We start from the raw sequence: 23,805 nt of genomic DNA, 5'->3' as shown, positions 1-23,805 counted from the left end.
TGGCTAGTGTATGAGGCCCTCCAATGACTTCCCCAACCCATATCTGGCCTGAAAATCAGCCAGATGCTCATTGGGCAAGTTTAAAAATTCCATGGGAACGAGGACTGCATTGTTTTGTGGATTTTGACATTGTTCTGAACGCCTGCATTCCCGGTGTTGTGATCTGATAGTTGGGCCCTAGGGTCCACAATCAGATTAGCCCCATGTCCCCATGCAAGGCTTGTTTGGCAAACTCTTCATACAAGCAGATATGCCCATGTATGGCCACCTTTAGTGTAACTCATGTAGGGTTGTACTTCAGATCCAGTGTAACGGCCGAAAAAAAATCTCACTGTTTTTGGGTCACTGATTTGGTTGAGCCCAAAAAGTTTCAATTACATTGTGTGAGAGTGCCTTGCCCCAATTTCCCTCTGTCTCTAAATGTTCTCAGTTTTTTTAGTCTACTCCATTTCCCTCATAATAGTCCCTAAATAGAAGCAAACTGCATATAGAAATAAGAGGCAGTTACTGGAAATGTTCCTCAACAAAAAGAATCCCACAATTATTTTGTTATATATTACATAAGCAGAGCTAACGAATATCAACAAGGTCTCCAATGTTTCTCTGAACTCAACCATAGTATAGCCACGTTTAAGGAGTTGACTACTGACTGAGTCTGAGAGATCTGGAAGCTGATGACCTCAATGCCATCACATAAGCTAGTGCTGGTAACTTGCTGCCCTCTAGATCAGGGGTCCCCAACCTTTTTTACTTGTGAGCCACATTTAAATGTAAAAAAGAGCTGGAGAGCAACACAAGCATGAAAAAGTTCATGGGGATGTCAAATAAGGGCTGTGATTGGCTGTTTGGTAGCCTCTAAATGGACTGGTAGCCTACAGGAGGCTCTTTTTAGAAGTACACCTGTTTATTTATACAACCAAAACTTGCCTCCAAACGAGGAATTCAAAAATAAGCCCCTGCTTTGATGCCACTGGGAGCAACATCCAAGGGGTTGGTGAGCAACATGTTGCTCTCAAGCTACTGGTTGGGGATCATTGCTCTAGATGTTGCTGAACTAAGACAGCCACCTTTGAGGTGGTTAGTGCCCATTATTGGAACAAATATTCAAACAGTGACTAGTCAAAGACACAAATAAGAATAAAGGTTGAATATTTAAATGCTTTAATATCTTTACAATTCTGGGGAGAGAATACAACCTGCTCAGACATGTCCTACACGCTCCATTACAAGGCCTTTACTGGAGAATAGAATAAAATACCTCTAGCAGAAACATTGTGCCGTGCGCTTGGATTGTGATGGCACTTTTCAATATTTTTATTCAGCCAATGTGTCAGTCACAGCAATCGTTATACCTAATTTTTTTTATCATTGCCGACATTCAGCCTGACACATATAGCCGGGTTCTTTTCAGTACAGCAGTCCATGGCACAGCGAACAATCTCCGATAAGCCAAACGTCCTGCCATTCAGTAATTAGAGATTTCTGTGGCAGGCTCAGGGTGACATGTATAATTTATCTTTCATTTGAAAATAACTGCTCAGTATTTGGAAGCAGGTGAGAAAAAAGCCTCTTAATTGACCGCATAAATGATTAGAGGACTTAGCACCCCGCACACAAAACGCAAGCACAAATAAAAGGTTCCCCTTATTAGAAAATATTTAAGTAGCAAATTATGAAGAGCTGAGGGTCTTCTGTAAGTGCAGATATAAAATCAGCCACATAGAAAATCTGCCGATTTCAGAATTCATTCATTCACACAGCAATCTCTCCGAAATGTGGGGCAGATGTTTATTGCTCTTCAGTAGCTGGTGGATACTGAAATAAAATTAACAGTGTTAGAAATGACTGTCATCATGATATAATACCATAAAGCTACTATAGTCAACAACATTTTCTTGCAGAATTGTGCCTACTACTATATTATCGTCCAACCATAATCCATACTTATGGAGAGGAACATTTACTTCCCCTTTGGTTAGTTGTGATATCAGACCATGTCTATGGGCAGAAAGATGATGGTTCTTATAAGGAGATAATAGAAATGGAAGGGTATGGGCAGAGAGTAATGACAGTTTAGGAAGCACCAACATGATACCAACTGCGTATGGAATTATACATTTATACAAGCTCCCCAATGGAAAGCCTTCCTTTAACAAAAAGTTGCCCTCCTACCGTATAGAAGGTTGTAGTCAGCAGATCAAACGCCTGATATTTCATTATTGGCAGGTAGAATTTACTGGTTCTGTTCTTTTGGAAAGCAATACTCTGATGGGTATTGGTGATCAGACCTGAGCTAAATATTGTACTTTTTATTACAACATACCAACAGTTTTTAACTCATAAGGGCTCAATTACTGAGCAAAAATCAACATGTTTTGTTTTAATCACAATGCAGTATCTTTTCCACAAAGTGTAATGGTGCAAAATTTGTGGCAACAATTTTTTTTGGAATAGGTGTGCGTGAATGGTATAATTTCCAGCCTGCTGATGTTGGCCATTTCAATCTACACGAAATTCACCAGGTGGAAGTCAGTTTCATGAGTAGGCGCAATAGGCTAAGGGAACCCTGGACAGTAGTACCTCCTCCATTACCTTTGTGGGCACTGCAATTTGTATGTAATTAATCAAAGCAGTGTGATCTACCATATTATCACTAGGCACAATTTCTAAGCCTGTGTAGGTGCCAGAACCATTGTAAAAATGTCAACTTCATGCTCATAGTTTAGCTCCCGAGAAGAAGCCTGAATAACTGATAAACTGAGGCTCTTCCAGAAGGATGTATCATTATATTAAGGTCTCTGCATAGGTAGCAGGGCTATATGGGTAGGAGGCAGATATCAGGGCTAGGAGAAAGCCAAAGGTGGGTCTAGTCCTGGGGGTGAGGGAGTGGCACCCTAGAGAAGGCAGGAACGGCACAAACTTAGGAAAGTCCTAAGTCAGTAGATCAGCATCCTTCAACCCACATATTGAGTTTTGTCCTAAAGGGCTTCCATGTTTTATTGTAAGCTCAACTATAGATTTATAAGTTAAGTTTGCATTCCTTATTACGTTTGTTAATGTTATCAGTTATTAAACAGCTGTCACCTCTCCAGTCCCAAACTGGATGTCGTTGAATGTTTCCTGGGGCTTAACATGGAGGAAGAGCTGCAGTAATAGTTGCCATGGATATTGGCATAATCAGCTAGTTTGGGTTCAATTCTTTTCATAAAGCCCAGTAACCAATATTACTGTATATGTGATGTCACAACAGTAAAATTACAAAAATTTTGTATGTTGTTTTAAGGAATATTATATGAACTGCTAAAATAACCCCTTCCTCCAAACCAACACATGTATATTACCATTTATAATAGTCCCCTGCTGAGAATCATAAAGTCATATCTGTGATCTGTATAAAAGCTCCTGACCCTGTTCTACCGTAACTTCAAAAGATCTTAACATTTACTGAAGAGAAGCATTTTTATATATGGTATATATTAATTTGCAAGTACAAGGAAAGAATATGTGATGCATTACAAGTGACCATCAATATAGTAAAACTTACCATTGCTGGAGTTCAAACTGAAACCTCCTGTAAAACTGCCGCTGCCTAGACCTCCGCCCAAGCTTAGTCCACTGCTGAGACCACCTCCGATTCCACCTCCGATTCCACCTCCAAGTCCTCCACTGAAACCTCCTCCAAGGCCTCCTCCATAGCCTCCTCCAAGGCCTCCTCCATAGCCTCCTCCAAGGCCTCCACCAAGGCTTCCACCAAGGCCTCCACCAAGACCACCGCCAAAACCACTGCCAAAACCACCGCCAAAACCACTGCCAAAACCACCTCCCACACCACCTCCAAGGCCAAGTCCACCTCCACCACCTCCGGCAGCTGCTCCACCAACACTAGATTTAGAGACCTGTACAGTAATGCCACCTCCACTGTTGAGCCTAAAAAACAGAAGACGGATGGTATATGTTATTGTACAAGACATTTCTAGATTTTATTATAGAGAAGCATCATCTACAGTGGACAGCTAACAGTTTTGGATATCCCTGCATGTAGGGGATAATGTATAGCCTTACAAGCAATAGCCTTACAAGCTATAGGAACCCACCAAGGAATTCTGTGAACATAGACCTGTGTTTATACAGTCCACAGAACTCCAAGGAGTTGGACTTGGAGTATCCTTATACATGATAGCAGGGGAACAACAACTGTTATATAACATTAAAGATTAAGATGAATGGAAAATGATTGCACCCATCCTTTATTCTCACCATTAAATATAGATTGCTTACATATGCTGCATTTTACTGGCAGATAAGCATCGTTGCCCTAGATATCCACTGATAAATGAATGAAAAATGAATCCTGCGGCTAAGCATTGAGGATACCTCGACAGTTCATCAAAATACATGCATACAGAATAAAACACACTTACAAATTACAGACTTTACTTTAGAACACTTGCCCTAGATAATGTATATATATATATATACTGTACCTGAAGGCATTTTTATAGCTCCTTGTTAGTTGGGTACTCCGATAAGCAACTTATTTCAAGTTATATGGGGTAATTTTTTGAGTGTCGGGTAGGATGCCAAGTGCCAAAAAATGTCAGCAATCCACCATATATTTTTTTTTTATTTTGTTTTGCTTTGTGATAAAGTAACTGTTACAGACTCCTTGCTCCTCCACTGTGAGCTGCTATCATGTTCTTCTCTAGTCCCTCAGCTCTGGTTCCAAACGACCCGAGCCAAGAGCCAATGTATTCCAAACAAATGAACAGGAATTAGCAAAGGAATAGTCAGAAATGGAATAAACCATTGATGCCATCAATACTAAGAGGGAATGCAGATAAGACGGTTAGCAATCCTGCATCGGAATATCAACCTCAGGATATAAACTTTGCTCTGGTATGTACAAACCCGGAAGTTTTATTCTCAGTCTCATTTTCTACTCTTATATCTCAAGCTACGAATAAATATCATTCAGAAAATGTTCTGATTCTGCTTTCCATGAACGTGTTGCAGAGCTTCAATGCCCAGCCGGGAGATCCACATAACGGGGTGTTCATGGGCAGCACAGACAGGGAAACATGATTCATCCTTAGATCTGAATTCTGTGCAAATCATTAAGATGTGTGCATTTAAGATGTGTGCATTCATATGAGTGCCGGAACTGATTAAAACAAATATACATTGTAGTTCAGAATCATATAATCAGCTTCTATGATGGGTGAACCTCATTTTCTGCTTCACGCTTTCTAATAACCCCTAAGCTCAGCAGCCTAGATCACACTGAGATCCAGGATGTGGAGCTGCTGGGGACAATATTGAAAGCCTGTATCCTTTGTTGTTATAGGGCTGCTGAATTTCTGGACTGGTACACTAAGTTCTGCATATAAAATGCACTTTTGTTTAAAAATTTGTTTTTAGGATTTAGTTTGCCTTTAAGGGCAATGGCACATGTGGAACTTGCCAGTGTTTTGCAAAAATGCACCAAGGCGGCCTTCTCCCCCACCAAATAAATATGACAACATAAATACAGGTATGAGACCTGTTATCCAGAATGCTTGGTTTCTGGAGTTTTCTGGATAAAGGATCTTTCTCTTATTTGGATCTTCATATCTCAAGTCGATTAAGGAAATAATTTGAATATTAAATGAACCCAAAAGGATTGTTTTACCTCCATTAGAAATGCATGATATCCTAGCTGGGATCGAGTACAAGATCCTGTTTTATTATTACAGGGAAAAGGGAAATCATTTTTAAAAATTTAAATTATTTGATAAAATTAAAGTCTATGGGAGGTGGCCTTCTTGGAATTCAGAGCTTTCTGGAATATGAGTTTCTGGTTTTCCAGATATCTAAAACAAATTCAGTTTTGGGTGACACTGCCATTTAAATCTTATTAGAAATCCTTATGCCAAGACTGACACCTTTTCTAGATATTCTGGTGTTAATATTTCTATTTGCTCTGCCTTTCTCCAGTCACTTTAATAAAAGGTTATGTTGAATAGCTTTAAATGGGCTCCTGCATTGCACAAAATAGGCAAAAACACTGCAGTCAGCAAACAGGGGCTGCGGATAGAACACACTCTCTGGCTGAGATCTTGGGCTCTGTTTTTGCAGTAATATTTTACTGGAATCCAACTCTGCTATTTATAGCAAGCCATTAACAAGTGCACAATGAAAAGAACACATTAGAGCCAACATCTTGTTCTCCTGCGCTCACAGAAACCAATCACAGTCACCCACAGCAATCACAAAATCTCTCACCAGCGACCGTATCAAGAAGCATCTTGCTTGCTTTTTTTAATGCTTTAAGACAGGGGTGCCCATGATACAGGGCTGCAAATAGGTAAAGAAGTAGGAAAATTATGCTTATGGGATGCACAGTGAAGCAGGAATATATATATCTAATCTCCTGAGTGGGAATCTATTCAAGTGATGGTACTGCTGCCTGAACACAAACATCCCTCATCTGTTCATCTACTAAATGTGCCTTATGGATTTAATTAGCAAACAGCATATAGTAACAGTGGATAATAGTCTATGGGAAGGGAGTGTGACTGTGGGATAGCAGGTATAGTAGGGAAAGATGGTGTCTATAGTAACAGTGGGATAATAGTCTCTGGGAAGGGAGTGTGACTGTGGGATAGCAGGTACAGTAGGGAGAGGTGGTGCCTATAGTAACAGTGGGATAATAGTCTCTGGGAAGGGAGTGTGACTGTGGGATAGCAGGTATAGTAGGGAAAGATAGTGTCTATAGTAACAGTGGGATAATAGTCTCTGGGAAGGGAGTGTGACTGTGGGATAGCAGGTACAGTAGGGAGAGGTGGTGCCTATAGTAACAGTGGGATAATAGTCTCTGGGAAGGGAGTGTGACTGTGGGATAGCAGGTATAGTAGGGAGAGATGGTGTCTATAGTAACAGTGGGATAATAGTCTCTGGGAAGGGAGTGTGACTGTGGGATAGCAGGTATAGTAGGGAGAGATGGTGTCTATAGTAACAGTGGATAATAGTCTCTGGGAAGGGAGTGTGACTGTGGGATAGCAGGTATAGTAGGGAGAGATGGTGTCTATAGTAACAGTGGATAATAGTCTCTGGGAAGGGAGTGTGACTGTGGGATAGCAGGTATATTAGGGAGAGATGGTGTCTATAGTAACAGTGGATAATAGTCTCTGGGAAGGGAGTGTGACTGGGATAGCAGGTACAGTATGGAGAGATGGTGCCTATAGTAACAGTGGATAATAGTCTCTGGGAAGGAAGGGAGTGTGACTGTGGGATAGCAGGTATAGTAGGGAGAGATGGTGTCTATAGTAACAGTGGGATAATAGTCTCTGGGAAGAGAGTGTGACTGTGGGATAGCAGATATAGTAGGGAGAGATGGTGTCTATAGTAACAGTGGATAATAGTCTCTGGGAAGGGAGTGTGACTGTGGGATAGCAGGAATAGTAGGGAGAGATTGTTCCTATAGTAACAGTGGATAATAGTCTCTGGGAAGGGAGTGTGACTGTGGGATAGCAGGTATAGTAGGGAGAGATGGTGCCTATAGTAACAGTGGATAATAGTCTCTGGGAAGGGAGTGTGACTGTGGGATAGCAGGTATAGTAGGGAGAGATGGTGCCTATAGTAACAGTGGGATAATAGTCTCTGGGAACAGAGTGTGACTGTGGGATAGCAGGTATAGTAGGGAGAGATAGTGCCTATAGTAATAGTGGGATAATAGTCTCTGGGAAGGGAGTGTGGCTGTGGGATAGCAGATATAGTAGGGAGAGATGGTGCCTATAGTAACAGTGGGATAATAGTCTCTGGGAAGGGAGTGTGACTGTGGGATAGCAGGTATAGTAGGGAGAGATGGTGTCTATAGTAACAGTGGGATAATAGTCTCTGGGAAGGGAGTGTGACTGTGGGATAGCAGGTTTAGTAGGGAAAGATAGTGTCTATAGTAACAGTGGGATAATAGTCTCTGGGAAGGGAGTGTGACTGTGGGATAGCAGGTTTAGTAGGGAAAGATAGTGTCTATAGTAACAGTGGGATAATAGTCTCTGGGAAGGGAGTGTGACTGTGGGATAGCAGGTATAGTAGGGAGAGATGGTGTCTATAGTAACAGTGGATAATAGTCTCTGGGAAGGGAGTGTGACTGTGGGATAGCAGGTATAGTAGGGAGAGATGGTGCCTATAGTAACAGTGGATAATAGTCTCTGGGAAGGAAGTGTGACTGTGGGATAGCAGGTATAGTAGGGAGAGATGGTGTCTATAGTAACAGTGGATAATAGTCTCTGGGAAGTGAATGTGACTGTGGGATAGCAGGTATAGTAGGGAAAGATGGTGTCTATAGTAACAGTGGGATAATAGTCTCTGGGAATGGAGTGTGACTGTGGGATAGCAGGTATAGTAGGGAGAGATGGTGTCTATAGTAACAGTGGATAATAGTCTCTGGGAAGGGAGTGTGACTGGGATAGCAGGTACAGTATGGAGAGATGGTGCCTATAGTAACAGTGGATAATAGTCTCTGGGAAGGAAGGGAGTGTGACTGTGGGATAGCAGGTATAGTAGGGAGAGATGGTGTCTATAGTAACAGTGGGATAATAGTCTCTGGGAAGAGAGTGTGACTGTGGGATAGCAGATATAGTAGGGAGAGATGGTGTCTATAGTAACAGTGGATAATAGTCTCTGGGAAGGGAGTGTGACTGTGGGATAGCAGGAATAGTAGGGAGAGATTGTTCCTATAGTAACAGTGGATAATAGTCTCTGGGAAGGGAGTGTGACTGTGGGATAGCAGGTATAGTAGGGAGAGATGGTGCCTATAGTAACAGTGGATAATAGTCTCTGGGAAGGGAGTGTGACTGTGGGATAGCAGGTATAGTAGGGAGAGATGGTGCCTATAGTAACAGTGGGATAATAGTCTCTGGGAACAGAGTGTGACTGTGGGATAGCAGGTATAGTAGGGAGAGATAGTGCCTATAGTAATAGTGGGATAATAGTCTCTGGGAAGGGAGTGTGGCTGTGGGATAGCAGATATAGTAGGGAGAGATGGTGCCTATAGTAAGAGTGGGATAATAGTCTCTGGGAACGGAGTGTGACTGTGGGATAGCAGGTATAGTAGGGAGAGATAGTGCCTATAGTAATAGTGGGATAATAGTCTCTGGGAAGGGAGTGTGACTGTGGGATAGCAGGTATAGTAGGGAGAGATTGTGTCTATAGTAACAGTGGATAATAGTCTCTGGGAAGGGAGTGTGACTGTGGGATAGCAGGTATAGTAGGAAGAGATGGTGCCTATAGTAACAGTGGATAATAGTCTCTGGGAAGGGAGTGTGACTGTGGGATAACAGGTATAGTAGGGAGAGATGGTGCCTATAGTAATAGTAGGATAATAGTCTCTGGGAAGGGAGTGTGGCTGTGGGATAGCAGGTATAGTAGGAAGAGATGGTGCCTATAGTAACAGTGGATAGTAGTCTCTGGGAAGGGAGTGTGACTGTGGGATAACAGGTATAGTAGGGAGAGATGGTGCCTATAGTAATAGTAGGATAATAGTCTCTGGGAAGGGAGTGTGACTGTGGGAAAGCAGGTATAGTAGGGAGATGGTGCCTATAGTAACAGTGGATAATAGTCCCTGGGAAGGGAGTGTGACTGTGGGATAGCAGGTATAGTAGGGAGAGATGGTGCCTATAGTAACAGTGGGATAATAGTCTCTGGGAAGGGAGTGTGACTGTGGGATAGCAGGTATAGTAGGGAGAGATGGTGCCTATAATAACAGTGGATAATAGTCTCTGGGAAGGGAGTGTGACTGTGGGATAGCAGGTATAGTAGGGAGAGATGGTGTCTATAGTAACAGTGGATAATAGTCTCTGGGAAGGGAGTGTGACTGTGGGATAGCAGGTATAGTAGGGAGAGATGGTGCCTATAGTAACAGTGGATAATAGTCTCTGGGAAGGGAGTGTGACTGTGGGATAGCAGGTATAGTAGGGAGAGATGGTGCCCATAGTAACAGTGGATAATAGTCTCTGGGAAGGAAGGGAGTGTGACTGTGGGATAGCAGGTATAGTAGGGAGAGATAGTGTCTATAGTAACAGTGGGATAATAGTCTCTGGGAAGAGAGTGTGACTGTGGGATAGCAGGTATAGTAGGGAGAGATGGTGCCTATAGTAACAGTGGGATAATAGTCTCTGGGAAGGGAGTGTGACTGTGGGATAGCAGGTATAGTAGGGAGAGATAGTGCCTATAGTAATAGTGGGATAATAGTCTCTGGGAAGGGAGTGTGACTGTGGGATAGCAGGTATAGTAGGGAGAGATGGTGCCTATAGTAACAGTGGATAATAGTCTCTGGGAAGGTAGTGTGACTGTGGGATAGCAGGTATAGTAGGGAAAGATGGTGTCTATAGTAGCAGCAGGATAACAGTCTATGCAATGGCATTACTTATCATAGCAACTGAATTTAATCTTAAATCCAAGAGTAAATCAGACAACCAAAAAAGGAAAATAATCAAGACTAAGTTGCTTAGTAGAGAGTAGAGCCCACTAATTCTCAGATATGATTATGAATAAAGACTTTGCTGGTAGAAACACAAAACATATATCTGTAGCCCTAAGTGATGATGCACTGGCTCTTCTATATTGCACATAGCCAAGATACATAGCCAACAGAAATAATTCTTAAAAACTTGTTCCATTTGTAATGATGCTCATTTAAGAACAACTTAAGGATGTTGTGATAAGCAAAATGTCTAATTAATGTTTCAAAATGAATGAATAGCCATTTAAATAAATAACAAAGGATGTATCAATATATTATGAAGCTAAATTGCCTTTTTACCATAAATAACTACATTTCTATCCTGCATTAGCCAGCTGGGAGCTGAGTGTGCCTCATACAATATAAAACATAATAGATACTTAAACATTCTGTGGTCAAATTAAGGCACAAGGCTTTATTATAGTGTCACATATACAGGAAATAATGGGCAAATTACTATAAAATAAACATATATGATATGTGTTACCATATAAAAGCATTAATGGTTATACAGCTATGGGACCAGTTTTCTGAAATGCTTGGGACCCGAGGCTTTCCAAATAAGGGGTCTTTCCATAATTTGGTTCTTCATACTTTAAGGGGCACATTTACTAAGCTTGAGTGAAGGGTTTGAAGTAAAAAACTTTGAACTTCGAAGTTTTTTTTGGGTACTTCGACCATCAAATAGGCTACTACGACCTTCGACTACGACTTCGACTCAAACTAAAAAACGTTCGACTATTCGACCATTCCATAGTCGAAGTACTGTCTCTTTAAAAACGACTAGCTACTTCGGCACTTTAAACCTACCGAGCTACAATGTTAGCCTATGGGGACCTTCCCCATAGGTTTTCTAAGCTTTTTTTGATCGAAGGAAAATCATTCGATCGATGGATTAAAATCCTTTGAATCGTTTTTCCTTTGATCGTTCGATCGAAGTATTTCCGGTAAATCATTCGACTTCAATATTCGAAGTCGAAGGATTTTACTTCGAGGGTCGAATATCGAGGGTTAATTAACCCTCGATATTCGACCCTTAGTAAATGTGCCCCTAAGTCTATGTAGAAATCATTTAAACATTAAATACACCCAATGGGCTGATTTTGCTTCCAATAAGGATTGATTATATCTTAGTTGGGATCAAGTACAAGCTACTGTTTTGTTATTACAGAGAAAAAAGAATATGTTTTAACATTTTGAATTATTTAATTAAAATAGAGATGGCCTTCCCGTAATTCAGAGCTTTCTGTATAACAGGTTTCCTGAAAACGGATCCCATACCTGTATCTTAATATGATTCTTTGTTTCTTAAAACAAACAAGTTTCAGTAAGCCATGTGACACATTACTAAGCGCCATTCAAAACTGATGCCATCACTAAGCGCCATTTATAACTGATGCCATGACTAAGCGCCATTTATAGCTGATGCCATCACTAAGCGCCATTTATAATTGATGACATCACTAAGCACCATTCATTACTGATGACATCGCTAAGCGCCATCTATAAGGATAATTTTTAAAGGATTTTCATATATTTTCTGCAGTGCAAAAGGAGCATTTGTTATTTTGTGCATTTATTAGGAAATAATTTCCATTTATATAATGTCTAAATTGTTAGCTGCATGAGCGTCTGTAAGGAGATAAGCAGCATTATGGATTCTAGGCACAGATCAGTAACTTTCTTGAGGAAGTACAGTTATGGAATCCATTGTCCTGAAACCTGTTATCCAGAAAGCTCCAAATTACCTTGTACTTGATTCAAACTAAGATATAATTAATCCTTATTGGAAGCAAAACCAGCCTATTGGGTTTATTTAATGATTACATGATTTTCTAGTAGACAAGGAGACATTTATCAAGGGTCGAATTTCAAATTCATGTGAGTTTTTTGATAATTTTTACTCAAAATTCGATTGGGAGGTCATTTATTGAAAAAAAATCGAATATGCAAAACTCGGACGAATTTTACCCACCTGAAAACTCGAATCAAATTTGCTTTGACTTCGACCAAACTCGAATTCGAAAAATCGTAAGATGTACAATCGTTCGAATCCCACTAACCGCACGATAATTTCGAAGGATTGGTCGGACTTCGCTAAAATCAGTCGTTCGGCAAGAAGAATCGTCGCATCTATGGGAAGCTTAATCCATGAATTTAGCAGGTTTTAGGTGACGAATAGTCGAATTTGAGTATGATAAATCTTGAAAATCGAATTACAGTTTTTTTTTTAAAAAACTCGAATTGAGTTTGGATATTTCTCTTGTCGAATTTTACAGTTTTGACCATTAAAAAAAAGAAAATTAAAATTAGAATTTTCAATTCGACCCTTAATAAATCTGCCCTTCTATGAAGATCCAAATTACGGAAAGATCCGTTATCTGGAAAACCCCAGGTCGCGAGCAGTCTGGATAACAGGCCTCATACCTGTATAAGGCAAGCACAGCAGTATTGCAGACCTCTGCAGTAGGAATATTATTATACCGTCATTTCATGAACGTTTCAGTACAGACTAATAGGAAAGGGAAATATAGTAATTAGAAAGTAGAGTGTTCCTTGCTTGTGGCAGTATAGGAACATGAGCCGGTTAGACTTACATCTTGTGCTTCGTTAATGGAATGGAAAGCGCAGAGAGAGCGAGGTCGGTGCACTATGAAAGCAAACTCTGTGACATGCTATGTGAGATTCCATAACTAGACAGAACAGAATATATGATGGGGATTTTTTCAGCCAGCTGGAAAGAACATTAGTTTCTGGCCTGATTTATATCTGTGCTGCTGGAGACACTTTACAAACAAGTTCTATACAGTGTGCCTGCTACAGTGCCATGCCAATACATTTGTTAGAAAATAAGAACGGCTTGTATTTACTGAGGGTCTTTTTTTTAAAAACCGTTTTAAGAAAACTGTTGCTTAAAGTGGAATATCTGTAGTTCCTCTTGGCAGAAGGCTGGGTGTTTGTTGCACCAAGCAGGGTTTTTCTATGCCTGCATTTTTAATATTTTTGGCACTAAAAGTTCTGATTAAGGCCTCTTCTTGGGCCCTTTCCTGCTTTCTCTTGCTTTGTGTTCTTTTATGACCCTTTACTTACTGCTTAGCCTGACTTTCTGTCAGTCTTTGGTTCTAACATCTGCTGCTTGCCTTGGTCCTCTGTTGACTAGAGTTCTGATGAACAATCCCTTCAGTAATATTGGCTCTTTGCAAATCAAGGTTGTATTTAGGAGATACAAACATGGGTAGATATCCCATGGTCTCACAGCAGTTCTGGGACTAGGAGTAGTCAGGAAAGCTTATGATTAAGTGTCAGATGGACATGAAACGCGTGAAGCTTGAAATGATGGTCTAAATAAAGATTTGTTCTCCTTTTTAACAAATATTTTTTGGTCGGATCGGCATGTTGGTTCCAGAGTGCCCTATACCTTTTTCATTGTTCTACATGGATTGACTGCTCCCCTGAGCTGAGAGGGCCTCGGGCAGGAGCACTTGGTGAGTTCTCCACTGGTATATATATATATGTGGCTTGGATTTTAATCTTAGTCAGGAAAGTTTGTCAACTTTGGCACCCTCTGGATGCTATGTGTTAGTTCCTCAAACCCAGACTAGAATAATAAAATTGCAACTCAGCAGAGTGAGCGCTTCAGTTCTGAATTGTCTTCCACACAGAGATTTGCTCAATCCTTATAGATAGGGCTGACACTGAATTATTTCAATTGGGGAAAAGGTCAGAAAAGAAGGTAAAGAGAAAATAGCACAAAAGGCAGGGTGGGAAATGTCATTTGGGGAGAAGAAGACTATGGGCAGGAGGAGGACAGAATGTGACAGGGAAAGGAAGAAGATTAAAACTAGAGGAATAAAAGATTTAATGTGTGGGAGGAAGAAAGAATGGCAAAAGGGAAGTGAAAGGAGGTTGAAGGAGGAAGGTACTGTAGCTAAAACCAGTGAATAGCTAGAGGTAAAGCTCTATCAATGCAGTCCCATATTCAGAATATTGTCCTTGGGGCACAGTGGCTTAGCCCTAGCTCTGCCTCATGGGACAGCAGATGTAGATGGAAGACAGTTAAAATGAAGCAAGATGACATGAGTAGGACAATATAGGGGCAATAATAGTTTATATTAGCGTTGCCTGACCCACAGCTTTTCATTTGTTAGAGTACATTTCTCAACACCCACCAAGTGGCTCTCAGGGGTGCTGGAAGCTAAAAGAACACAGGCTAGACATTGCTACTTTACAGTGTATTAAAAAATAAAAAAGTCCTTGGCCCAAACTTCTACTAAAGACAACCCTGGCTCCAATCCAATTGAAGAATTTCTAGCTAAACTCTCAGTTTTCCCAATCTAAATTGCATTGCAGATGACAGCAGATAACTTAACGGCAATTTCAGTGTGTCTCATAAATACATGGATGTAGGAAGAGAACTATCACCTTATTATTCCACAAGGCAACCAGTTGTGTTGCACTTATCTTGATGGTTCCGCACTCTCCTCCAAGCTCTGCTCATGACAAATAAGTGCCGCAGTGAGAATCACCAGGGGCCTAAACAAGTCACTTATCAAGCTGCCCTAGAACTAAGCATGCTTGGCTTGAAACCTGAGAAAGTAATAGCATATGAAAATGATTTCATGGCACCAGCTATCTTTCTTGGTCTAAAGGCAGAAACCATGGATCAAGTTGTAATTCAGCATGAATAAAAAGTATATACATTCGTTTTCCCCCCATAAAATTTATAAATTTAATAAAATTAAGACCATTGCTAAATTTACTAGTATTAGATAATTTAGCTGAAAGGGGTCCGTTCATTACATATTCCATGGGGGAAGTCGGATAACTACTGTTTTAACCCTGCCCTACTGGGCTTGGATCCGCTCACTCCAATAAATTTCAACAATCTTTGCCTTATCTTCTTCCTCCTTTTCAAGTATTTCTACTGTACATGACTTACTCTATCTGAGAGATAAGAGCTTTTCCCCGGAATCATCCAATTACCATGCACAAATTTACTCAGTGGACACTCAGCATAAAAATGATCCATTTAGTGTTTAGGCATAATCTTAACACACTATGATATAGCTTGCACAATAAACCCTTGATAAGAAATAATGATCCCAGAACAGTTCCCAGTCTACGTATCTATACAATAGCAACCGATAGGCTCTCAGTGCACGCCATTAAATAACAATCTGCTAGTCATTTTTTTCCTATCCGAAATGAAAGAGAATAAAAAAAATCCATACAACTGTAAGAGCCATTCTGAGCTGCACATCCTATTCATTTGCTGGATAGTGTACTTTTATGTTCTGCCAGTTCAGACCCAGGGGAAATAAAGATATTTGGGCTCATTTAGGAAGGGCTAGAAGCAAATTCTGGAGCACCAAGGGCCACACTCATGGCGCTTAGCTCTCCAGGGGGGCAATCTACACCTGCTCTGGGTTAAGCAGGTGGTAACTACAGGGTTCCCAAATACCTAGTTTACTCAAAATTTCCTTGCTTGTATAGCAGGCATTAATGCTAGTTATGGAAAGAAGTAGAAAACTTTTGGAAAGCATTCCAGGAGCAATGACACCTCTGTTCCCTAATGTGCATGGGCCAAATGGTAAAATTCCACCACTGTCTATTCATTCCTATGAAGAGGCATATTAATCAATGGGTGAGAGTTAAAGTTGGTAATTATACCTCTAAAAATCCCATATCAATTATGGGGACTATTTACAAAAACTCAAATTTTTCCCATTGTTTTATTAAAGGAGTTGTTCACCTTTGAGTTAACTTTTAGTACGATGTAAGGAGCAATATTCTGAGACAATTTTTAATTGTTTTTAATTTTTTTATTATTTGTGTTTTAGACTTATTTAGGTTTTTATTCAGCCGTTCTCCAGTTTGCAGTGTCAGCAATCTGGTTGCTAGGGTCCAAGTGACCCCCCGTTCGAAAGCGCAAAAGAGTCAGCAGAAAAAGGCAAATAATTCATCAACTATAAAAAAATAAATAATGAAGACCAATTGAAAAGTTGCTTAGAATTGGCCATACTATCACATACTAAAAGTTAACCAGAAGGTGAACTACCCCTTTAATAAAAATTCGAGCTAACTCCCAACCATGATATGGCTTTGTTTACTTAAAATTCACGTCGAAAAATGTTCTCGGAAAAGACTCGACAAAATCGTGTGACAATTCAAATCATGCAACTTTTTTCAAATTGTCTCCCGAAAAATTACAGAACCACAAATTCAGATTATAAACCAGCGTCAAACAGCCCGAAACTCTTAACAATCAAAAAGATTATTGTTCAGATTATTAAAAGGACCATCTGGCATTGACTTTTACAAGACTTTGATAGGTTTTAGCTGGATTATTTTCAGATTCGGACTTTTAGCAACTTCGGACAATAAATCTTGAAAAATTCAATTTTGTTTTTTTAACTCCAAAAATTTGCGAAACATTTTAGTTTAGGAAAACGCATAGACAGAGGCGGCCTGGAAGTGGCATATCAAGTCGTGATCAAAGGAACTACTTGTGATAAAAAAAGAATATAGTTGGGATGTGAAACTCCAGCTGTTATAAACTCAAAGCTGTTAGAGAAGCCTAGAAAGAGCAAACTGATTTTTTTTTATATTTAATGGGGCTAGACATATAGTCAGTTTCCCAGGTGCTCCCAGTCATGTGACTTGTGCTCTGATAAACCCATCAACCCTTCAGCAGAACAATGGGAAGGTAACCAGATAGCTCCCTGGTAGGTATAAGATTAGCAATCAGTAGTAAAAAATCTCACCCAACCTAAATGATCTTCAAGTTGAGTATTTGGGTGGATGTAGGAGAGCATTAAGCATTTTCCTTAATGTATACCCTTAATTTATAGCCTTCAAGCTTTTCCCCCGCTACCACTGATGCAAGTTCTAGATTACATTTATAGACCCGCGGCTGCCCCGCCAATGATGTCACAAAAGGGGTGGGGCAAGCAGGTGCAGCATCTATAGAAGACGAACCCGGTAGTTGGAAGCCGTCATTTGACCCGCCACCCACGAAGAAGAGTACGGGGTCAGCCCAAACCCGCCCGACCCGATTGTGCCGCGGGTATCGGGCCAGCCCGCACATCACTACCCTGGTGTCCCAGATCATTTTGGAATAGAGACTAGTCTGCAATTTCTGGATAAAGCCTTGTTTCCAGAACTATTAAAGGGATACTCTCATGGGAATTTTTTTTTTTTCAAAATTAATCAGTTAATAGTACTGCTCCAGCAGAATTCTGCACTGAAATCCATTTCTCAAAAGAGTAAACAGATTTTTTTATATTCTATTTTGAAATCTGACATGGGGCTAGACATTTTGTCAATTTCCCAGCTGCCCCTGGTCATGTGACTTGTGCCTGCTCTTTAGGAGAGAAATGCTTTCTGGCAGGCTGCTGTTTTTCCTTCCCAAGGTAACTGAATGTGTCTCAGTAAAGCAATAATTCCAGCAGCACTCCGATATGCACTCCGATATGCTGCTGGAATTATTGCTTTACAGTGGAATTTTCCTCGGGCAGAGAGGAACACAGCTGTGCACCCGACGCTACAAAAGGCGATCTAGTGTAAGTATGGCACCTTATTGATTTGATTTGAATGTGTCTCAGTGGTACATGGGTTTTTACTATTGAGTGCTGTGCTTAGATCTACCAGGCAGCTGTTATCTTGTGTTGTTAGGGAGCTGTTATCTGGTTACCTTCCCATTGTTCTTTTGTTTGGCTGCTGGGGGGGAAAAGGGAGGGGGGTGATATCACTTCAACTTGCAGTACAGCAGTAAAGGGTGATTGAAGTTTATCAGAGCACAAGTCACTTGACTTGGGGCAGCTGGGAAATTGACAATATGTCTAGCCCCATGTCAGATTTCAAAATTGAATATAAAAAAATCTGTTTGCTCTTTTGAGAAATGGATTTCAGTGCAGAATTCTGCTGGAGCAGTACTATTAACTGATTAATTTTGAAAAAAAAAAAATTTCCCATGAGAGTATCCCTTTAATAGTTCTGGAAACAAGGCTTTATCCAAAAATTGCAGACTAGTCTCTATTCCAAAATGGATTAAGAAATGGATTTCAGTGCAGAATTCTGATTTATTTTGGAAAAAAATTTTTTTCCCATGACAGTATCCCTTTAAGGCCTTTCTGTTAGCTAAGAAGGCACAACTGTGAGAATCAGAAAGCTACAATAAATCTGAACAAAACCAAAGACACTAATGGTGATGTAAGGTCAACTGTGGCAGCGCTCGTGGAATACTATCACGGCCATAAATATTTCTTAGTGTCCCTAGCACAGCAGTTTCTCTGAACATTAATATCCCGCTACTTGAATAGGCTTGGTTACACTAGATTTTTATATGCCGAGTCTGTAATGTGTCACTTGAAAACTGGTAGAGCAAATTTAATTGCAAGCTGACATATTTATTGATGTTCACAAAAGCAATTGCTATCCTGGCCAAGCTCATTACAGAGTCCTGGGGGAGTGTGCCAGCTTGTGTAGCTGGGCAAACCTTCCGTTCCTTCTCCCACCAGTGCATATTAACCATATTTTTATTGGCGACCCAAGGTCAAATTGATATGTCTGGTGACTAAAGCAATGTTTTTATGTGTAATTATTTTTTACCTTAGCTCTTCACTATCCATTAGTTTCTTGTAGGCTGTAATTTCAACATCTAATGCCATCTTCACTGCCAAGAGGTCCTGGTATTCTTGACCATACTGAGCAATTTGCTAAAATAATAGAGATATACAATTAGTTAGGAAGATAATATCATGTAATTTAATTTTGCTGAAGTGTTTAATTTTGTTATGTATAAAGCAACAATGATCCAGCCAATAGAAGGACAATCCTGCCCCCAGTCCAGTTAGAATGGCTTTCCTGCTAAGGGTTGGATAATTAGGGGTTATGAGCAGGCATGGTACATTGTGACCTCCAGGAACCTATCAGTTGTCTACTGTCTTTTAAGGGTTCTACATCAGTATCAACACTGGTTGGTATGGGTAACATGGCTAAGGGTTGGGCAGAACCAAACTTATCGTGTGCAGCCATGTGTAAAATTAAGTTGCCACGCCATCAGCCAACAGTGGCCCATTTTCAACTATGGTAGGATATATGTGTTCAATATTGACTCATTGATCTCCTCACCTTTAATCTCATTGAAGGACCATCCTGCCCCCAGTACAGCTAAATTGACAGAATGGCTTCCTGGTGGAGGTTGGTTTATAGGGTTATTATCAAACATGATCAGTTTGTTCCACCATCAGTGTCAGACTGGGGGTGGGGTCTGGGTCAGTGGCATAACTAGATGTTACTGGGCCCCACAGCAAAATAATTTGAGGGGCCCCCAAACTCTCTAGAGGTTGTACTGTTCTACCAATATATATAAATTACTCATTAATTAGAGCCTCATGGGGCCCCTATACCTCCTGGGCCCCAATGCTTCCTCTGTAGTTACGCCACTTGTCTGAGTCCATGGGGGCTGTCATATCAGGGGCCCACACCTCCCCCAAGGCCCCCACCACCCGATGGTCCCTCTGCCCCTGCCGCAACCTCATTCTGCCCCATGCCAGTGTGCACCTACTGATATCTTTGGGCGTTTGACATGGAGATCAGGCAATTGATCAATTGGCCACTGGGATCAAGTCTGGGCCGATGGGGCCCACTGGGTTTTATCCTGTCGTCCCACCAGCCCAGTCCGACCCTGTCTACCATTATGACCCACAGCAACCTATGAGTGGTCTGCTTTGATTATTTCAGCTTTATTACATCAGTGACATCATTGGTTTTCTGCTCTCATTATTTTATCTTTTCTACTGTTCATCAGTGACAACTCAGGTTGGTATGGGTAACACGACTAAGCATCAAACTGCAGAATCAAACCAATCGTGTGCAACCATGTGTAAAATGAAGTGCCCATGCCGTCAACCAACGGTGGCCCATGTTGGTATGATACATTTGTTAAATATTAGCCCATAGAGGTGTCATCTTTAATCTCATGGTAAGAGGAAGAGGAATTAAACCAGAGAGAAGATATTTAATATGATTCTCCTTCTCCTTGTGCCACCTGTGTGCAGTGCTCCTTACCTTTCTGATGTCATCAAGTTGCGCCTTGAGAGCGATGGCTTGTTCTTGATATGTGTCTGATTCACTGCCGGTGCTGGCCTCTGCTTCTGAGACCTGAGCCTCCAGCTGTATGTTCTGCAACACAAGGAAAAAAAGTCAGGCACTTAAATATGAGACGAAATTAGGTGATTTATGGTCATCTCGGTACAACAGCTTAACACAATCAATACATAAATTGGTGGTATTTAAAGCTACATTACCTTCTGGGATGTTCGTGGTCTGCAATTTATCATGTCCTAATTGTACGGAACAAACAAACCTAACTGTGAATTGAAATCCTGGAATGAATAGACACACCAGGCATCTGTCATGATTTAGGATTAGTTCACACGAGGAGATTCGGGGAGATTTTGTCGCCTGGCGACTAATCGCCTCGTCTTCTGAGCGTCAATCTCCCCGAACTGCCTCAGCATGTTTTCCCATAGGCTATAATGAAAAGTCGCCTGTGATGCGTTTTCTATAGTCGCCCGAAGTTGCCTCTCATATTCATAGGCCTTTCATATTCATGGACATTTAGGGAACAAGCCCACCCCTCAGGCATTGTTACATGATGGATCTGAAGGAAACGAAGGAAAACGGAGCGTCTCGCTATCATGTTACATGCTCACAAATGAATATGCATAAATCGTTTCCTCGAAGGCATAGACAGAAAAAAAAGGAGCAGAATAACTAGACTGGAGTAGTATTTCAGTAGAAAACAGAGCTGAATAAGCCACAGTAGAGAAAAGCGTTTAAATACCCATTGGCTCATTAAAACAACAACGATCAAAGCAAAATAAAACCAAATTTTTTTTGTTTTTAATGTTTATAACATTGTATAACACTTATCACGAATTTTAATACAGGTATAGGATCCGTTATCCGGAAACGCATTATCCGGAAAGCTCCGAATTACGGAAAGGTCATCTCCCATAGACTCCATTTTATCCAAATAATGATTTTCTTTTTCTCTGTAATAATAAAACAGTAGCTTGTACGTGATCCCAACTAAGATATAATTAATCCTTATTGGAAGCAAAACCAGCCTATTGGGTTTATTTAATGTTTACATGATTTTCTAGTAGACATAAGGTATGAAGATCCAAACTACAGAAAGATCAGTTATTTGGAAAACTCCAGGTCCTGAGCACTCTGGATAACAGGTCCCATACTTGTATATACTGTAACTACAGATATGGGACCTGTTATCCAGAATACTCTGGACCTGTGGTTTTCCTGATAATGGATCTTTCCTTTATTTGGATTTTCATACCTTAAAGGGGACCCGTCACCCTAAAAAATTATTCCCAATCCCATTTTATCACATTAGTCAAGCAGAATGAACTTTAGTTGTACTATATAAATTATTTGAATCTAGTTTCTCTTGGTCTGGAAACTTATAATTATAGCAAGGATTTGGTGGACACTTTTATTAAGCCTTTACATCATCTTAAAATCCTATTTTTGCACCAGAATGGGGGACCCGATGTCCATCCCCATCCACTGGTTACACAATTAAACGGTGAATAGAATGTGGGGAGAGAAGTGACATCTAGGAAGTGCTGGAAGGCATAGATGAGGGGCAGGTAATATTTGATTGACAGCTGAGATTCTTAAATGAGTTTACAACAACTATGACTGCTTTAATAAAAAAAAAGATTTTGGATTTCATGTTTAATTTGAAAATGACTTTTATTCTATAGCTTTTTATGTGACAGGTCCCCTTTAAATCTACTAGAAAATCATGTAAATATTAAATAAACCCAATAGGCTGGTTTTGCTTCCAAAAAGGATTAATTATATCTTAGTTGGGATCAAGTACATGCTACTGTTTTATTATTACAGAGAAAAAGAAAATATTTTTTTTTTTGTAAAATCTGGATTTTTTGGATAAAATGGAGTCTATTGGAGACGGTCTTTCCATTATTCAGAGCTTTCTGAATAACGGATCCCATACTTGTACTATCGTGTATTAGCAAACAAAAATCATTTGATGTGGTTTATTTTGATAAGGACTTTTGCTTTGGACTTATTTACTCCACAAGGTTTTTCTATAAAATCTAAAATCTATATGGCTCACATTCTTCCCTACAATTATCTGTCTTATGCAACCGCAACCCCTACATTGTCCTACTTATTGTATTTTCAGCCAGCGGTTTTTGCCAGTCAGCATTGGACTAGGCACCTTGGGCCCATCGAGAACTGCTGACCAAACGACAACCCAGATGTGCTGACACATGCACTGACCCTAACCCACCTTCCCCAAATAAGACCCAAAATGATGTGTTGCAATCTCATGTATAGCAGCTCCCTACAGCAGTGTAACTAGGGGACCACAGGCCCAATTAACTGCACCCCTCTCCCAATCTGCCCCCTCCCCAACTGAAACACATGCTGTGGAAGTCTCTTCAATTCGGACATCCATTCTGTGCACTTCATGTCTGGTATCTCTGGTGGACCCTAATGGGTGCAATCTGATCCCCTTGTAGTTACGGCACCAGATCCCTACTCGTCTATGTCCGCTCTCACTGGGGGACAGGGCAGCATGGGTATATACAGTAAGTGATCATGACTGGTTGAGTTTGGAGGAGTTTGGGTCAGAGAAGCCTGCAAGGACCAGGGCCGTCCAGGTTTATTCCTAGTCCGACACTGACCAGAAATAACACAATACAAGTAAATGAAATGCTTAAATATAAAATATCTATAAATTATCTCACCAGGGATTTCACACGTTCGATTTCACGCTGTATTGATTCCACCTGGAATTTCACCATCCTGTACTCTTCCTTGAATGATATCAGGGCTTGGACTGATGACTGTGTAGAACCCGATGCCATAACGATCTTTTGGAATCAAAGAAAATGTCCCGTTTGAATAGAAAACAACTAATAAACAGAAGAGAGAAGAGAACCCTCTCCTTCAGAATAAAAAAATAAGGATTGTGCAGCCCATGACTCCCAAAATCTGCTGTGAAATTGAAAGTCTGACTTCCTGGATGAAACTTTTAAACCTATCCTGTCCTGACACTGGGACAAGGGACAGTATCCTTCAGCCGCTGCCTTCTACAGATGAACTGGCAGTGAGGGTGTTCACCCAGCGAATAAGGGCACAAATCATAAATGATTAATAAATCATGCATGATAAACACAGGATGGAAAGTAACCGTTCTTCCAGCTCTACTTCATGTGGGTGAAGTAATTACGTTGCGTATTGAC

At 40.6% G+C, this 23,805-nt stretch overlaps 1 protein-coding gene across 1 annotated transcript in view; it reads right to left on the bottom strand.

The window, feature by feature from the left end:
• Positions 1-1,144: 1,144 nt before the first annotated feature.
• ouro1.S (ouroboros 1 S homeolog) overlaps positions 1,145-23,805 on the bottom strand; it is a 31,578-nt gene continuing 8,917 nt past the window's right edge. Inside the window, exons 6-10 of the mRNA XM_018250333.2 lie at positions 23,308-23,433; positions 20,573-20,686; positions 19,112-19,218; positions 3,545-3,927; positions 1,145-1,815 (exon numbers count right to left, since the gene is read on the bottom strand). Coding sequence (XP_018105822.1) covers positions 1,799-1,815; positions 3,545-3,927; positions 19,112-19,218; positions 20,573-20,686; positions 23,308-23,433 — 747 coding nt within the window. The 3' untranslated portion in view covers positions 1,145-1,798. The remainder of the gene's footprint in view (positions 1,816-3,544; positions 3,928-19,111; positions 19,219-20,572; positions 20,687-23,307; positions 23,434-23,805) is intronic.

The sequence above is a fragment of the Xenopus laevis genome, chromosome 2S, assembly GCF_017654675.1.
Source record: "Xenopus laevis strain J_2021 chromosome 2S, Xenopus_laevis_v10.1, whole genome shotgun sequence".
NCBI lineage: Eukaryota > Metazoa > Chordata > Amphibia > Anura > Pipidae > Xenopus > Xenopus laevis.
Note: the sequence above shows the minus strand (reverse complement) of the source record. Positions and strands in the feature narration are given on the sequence as shown.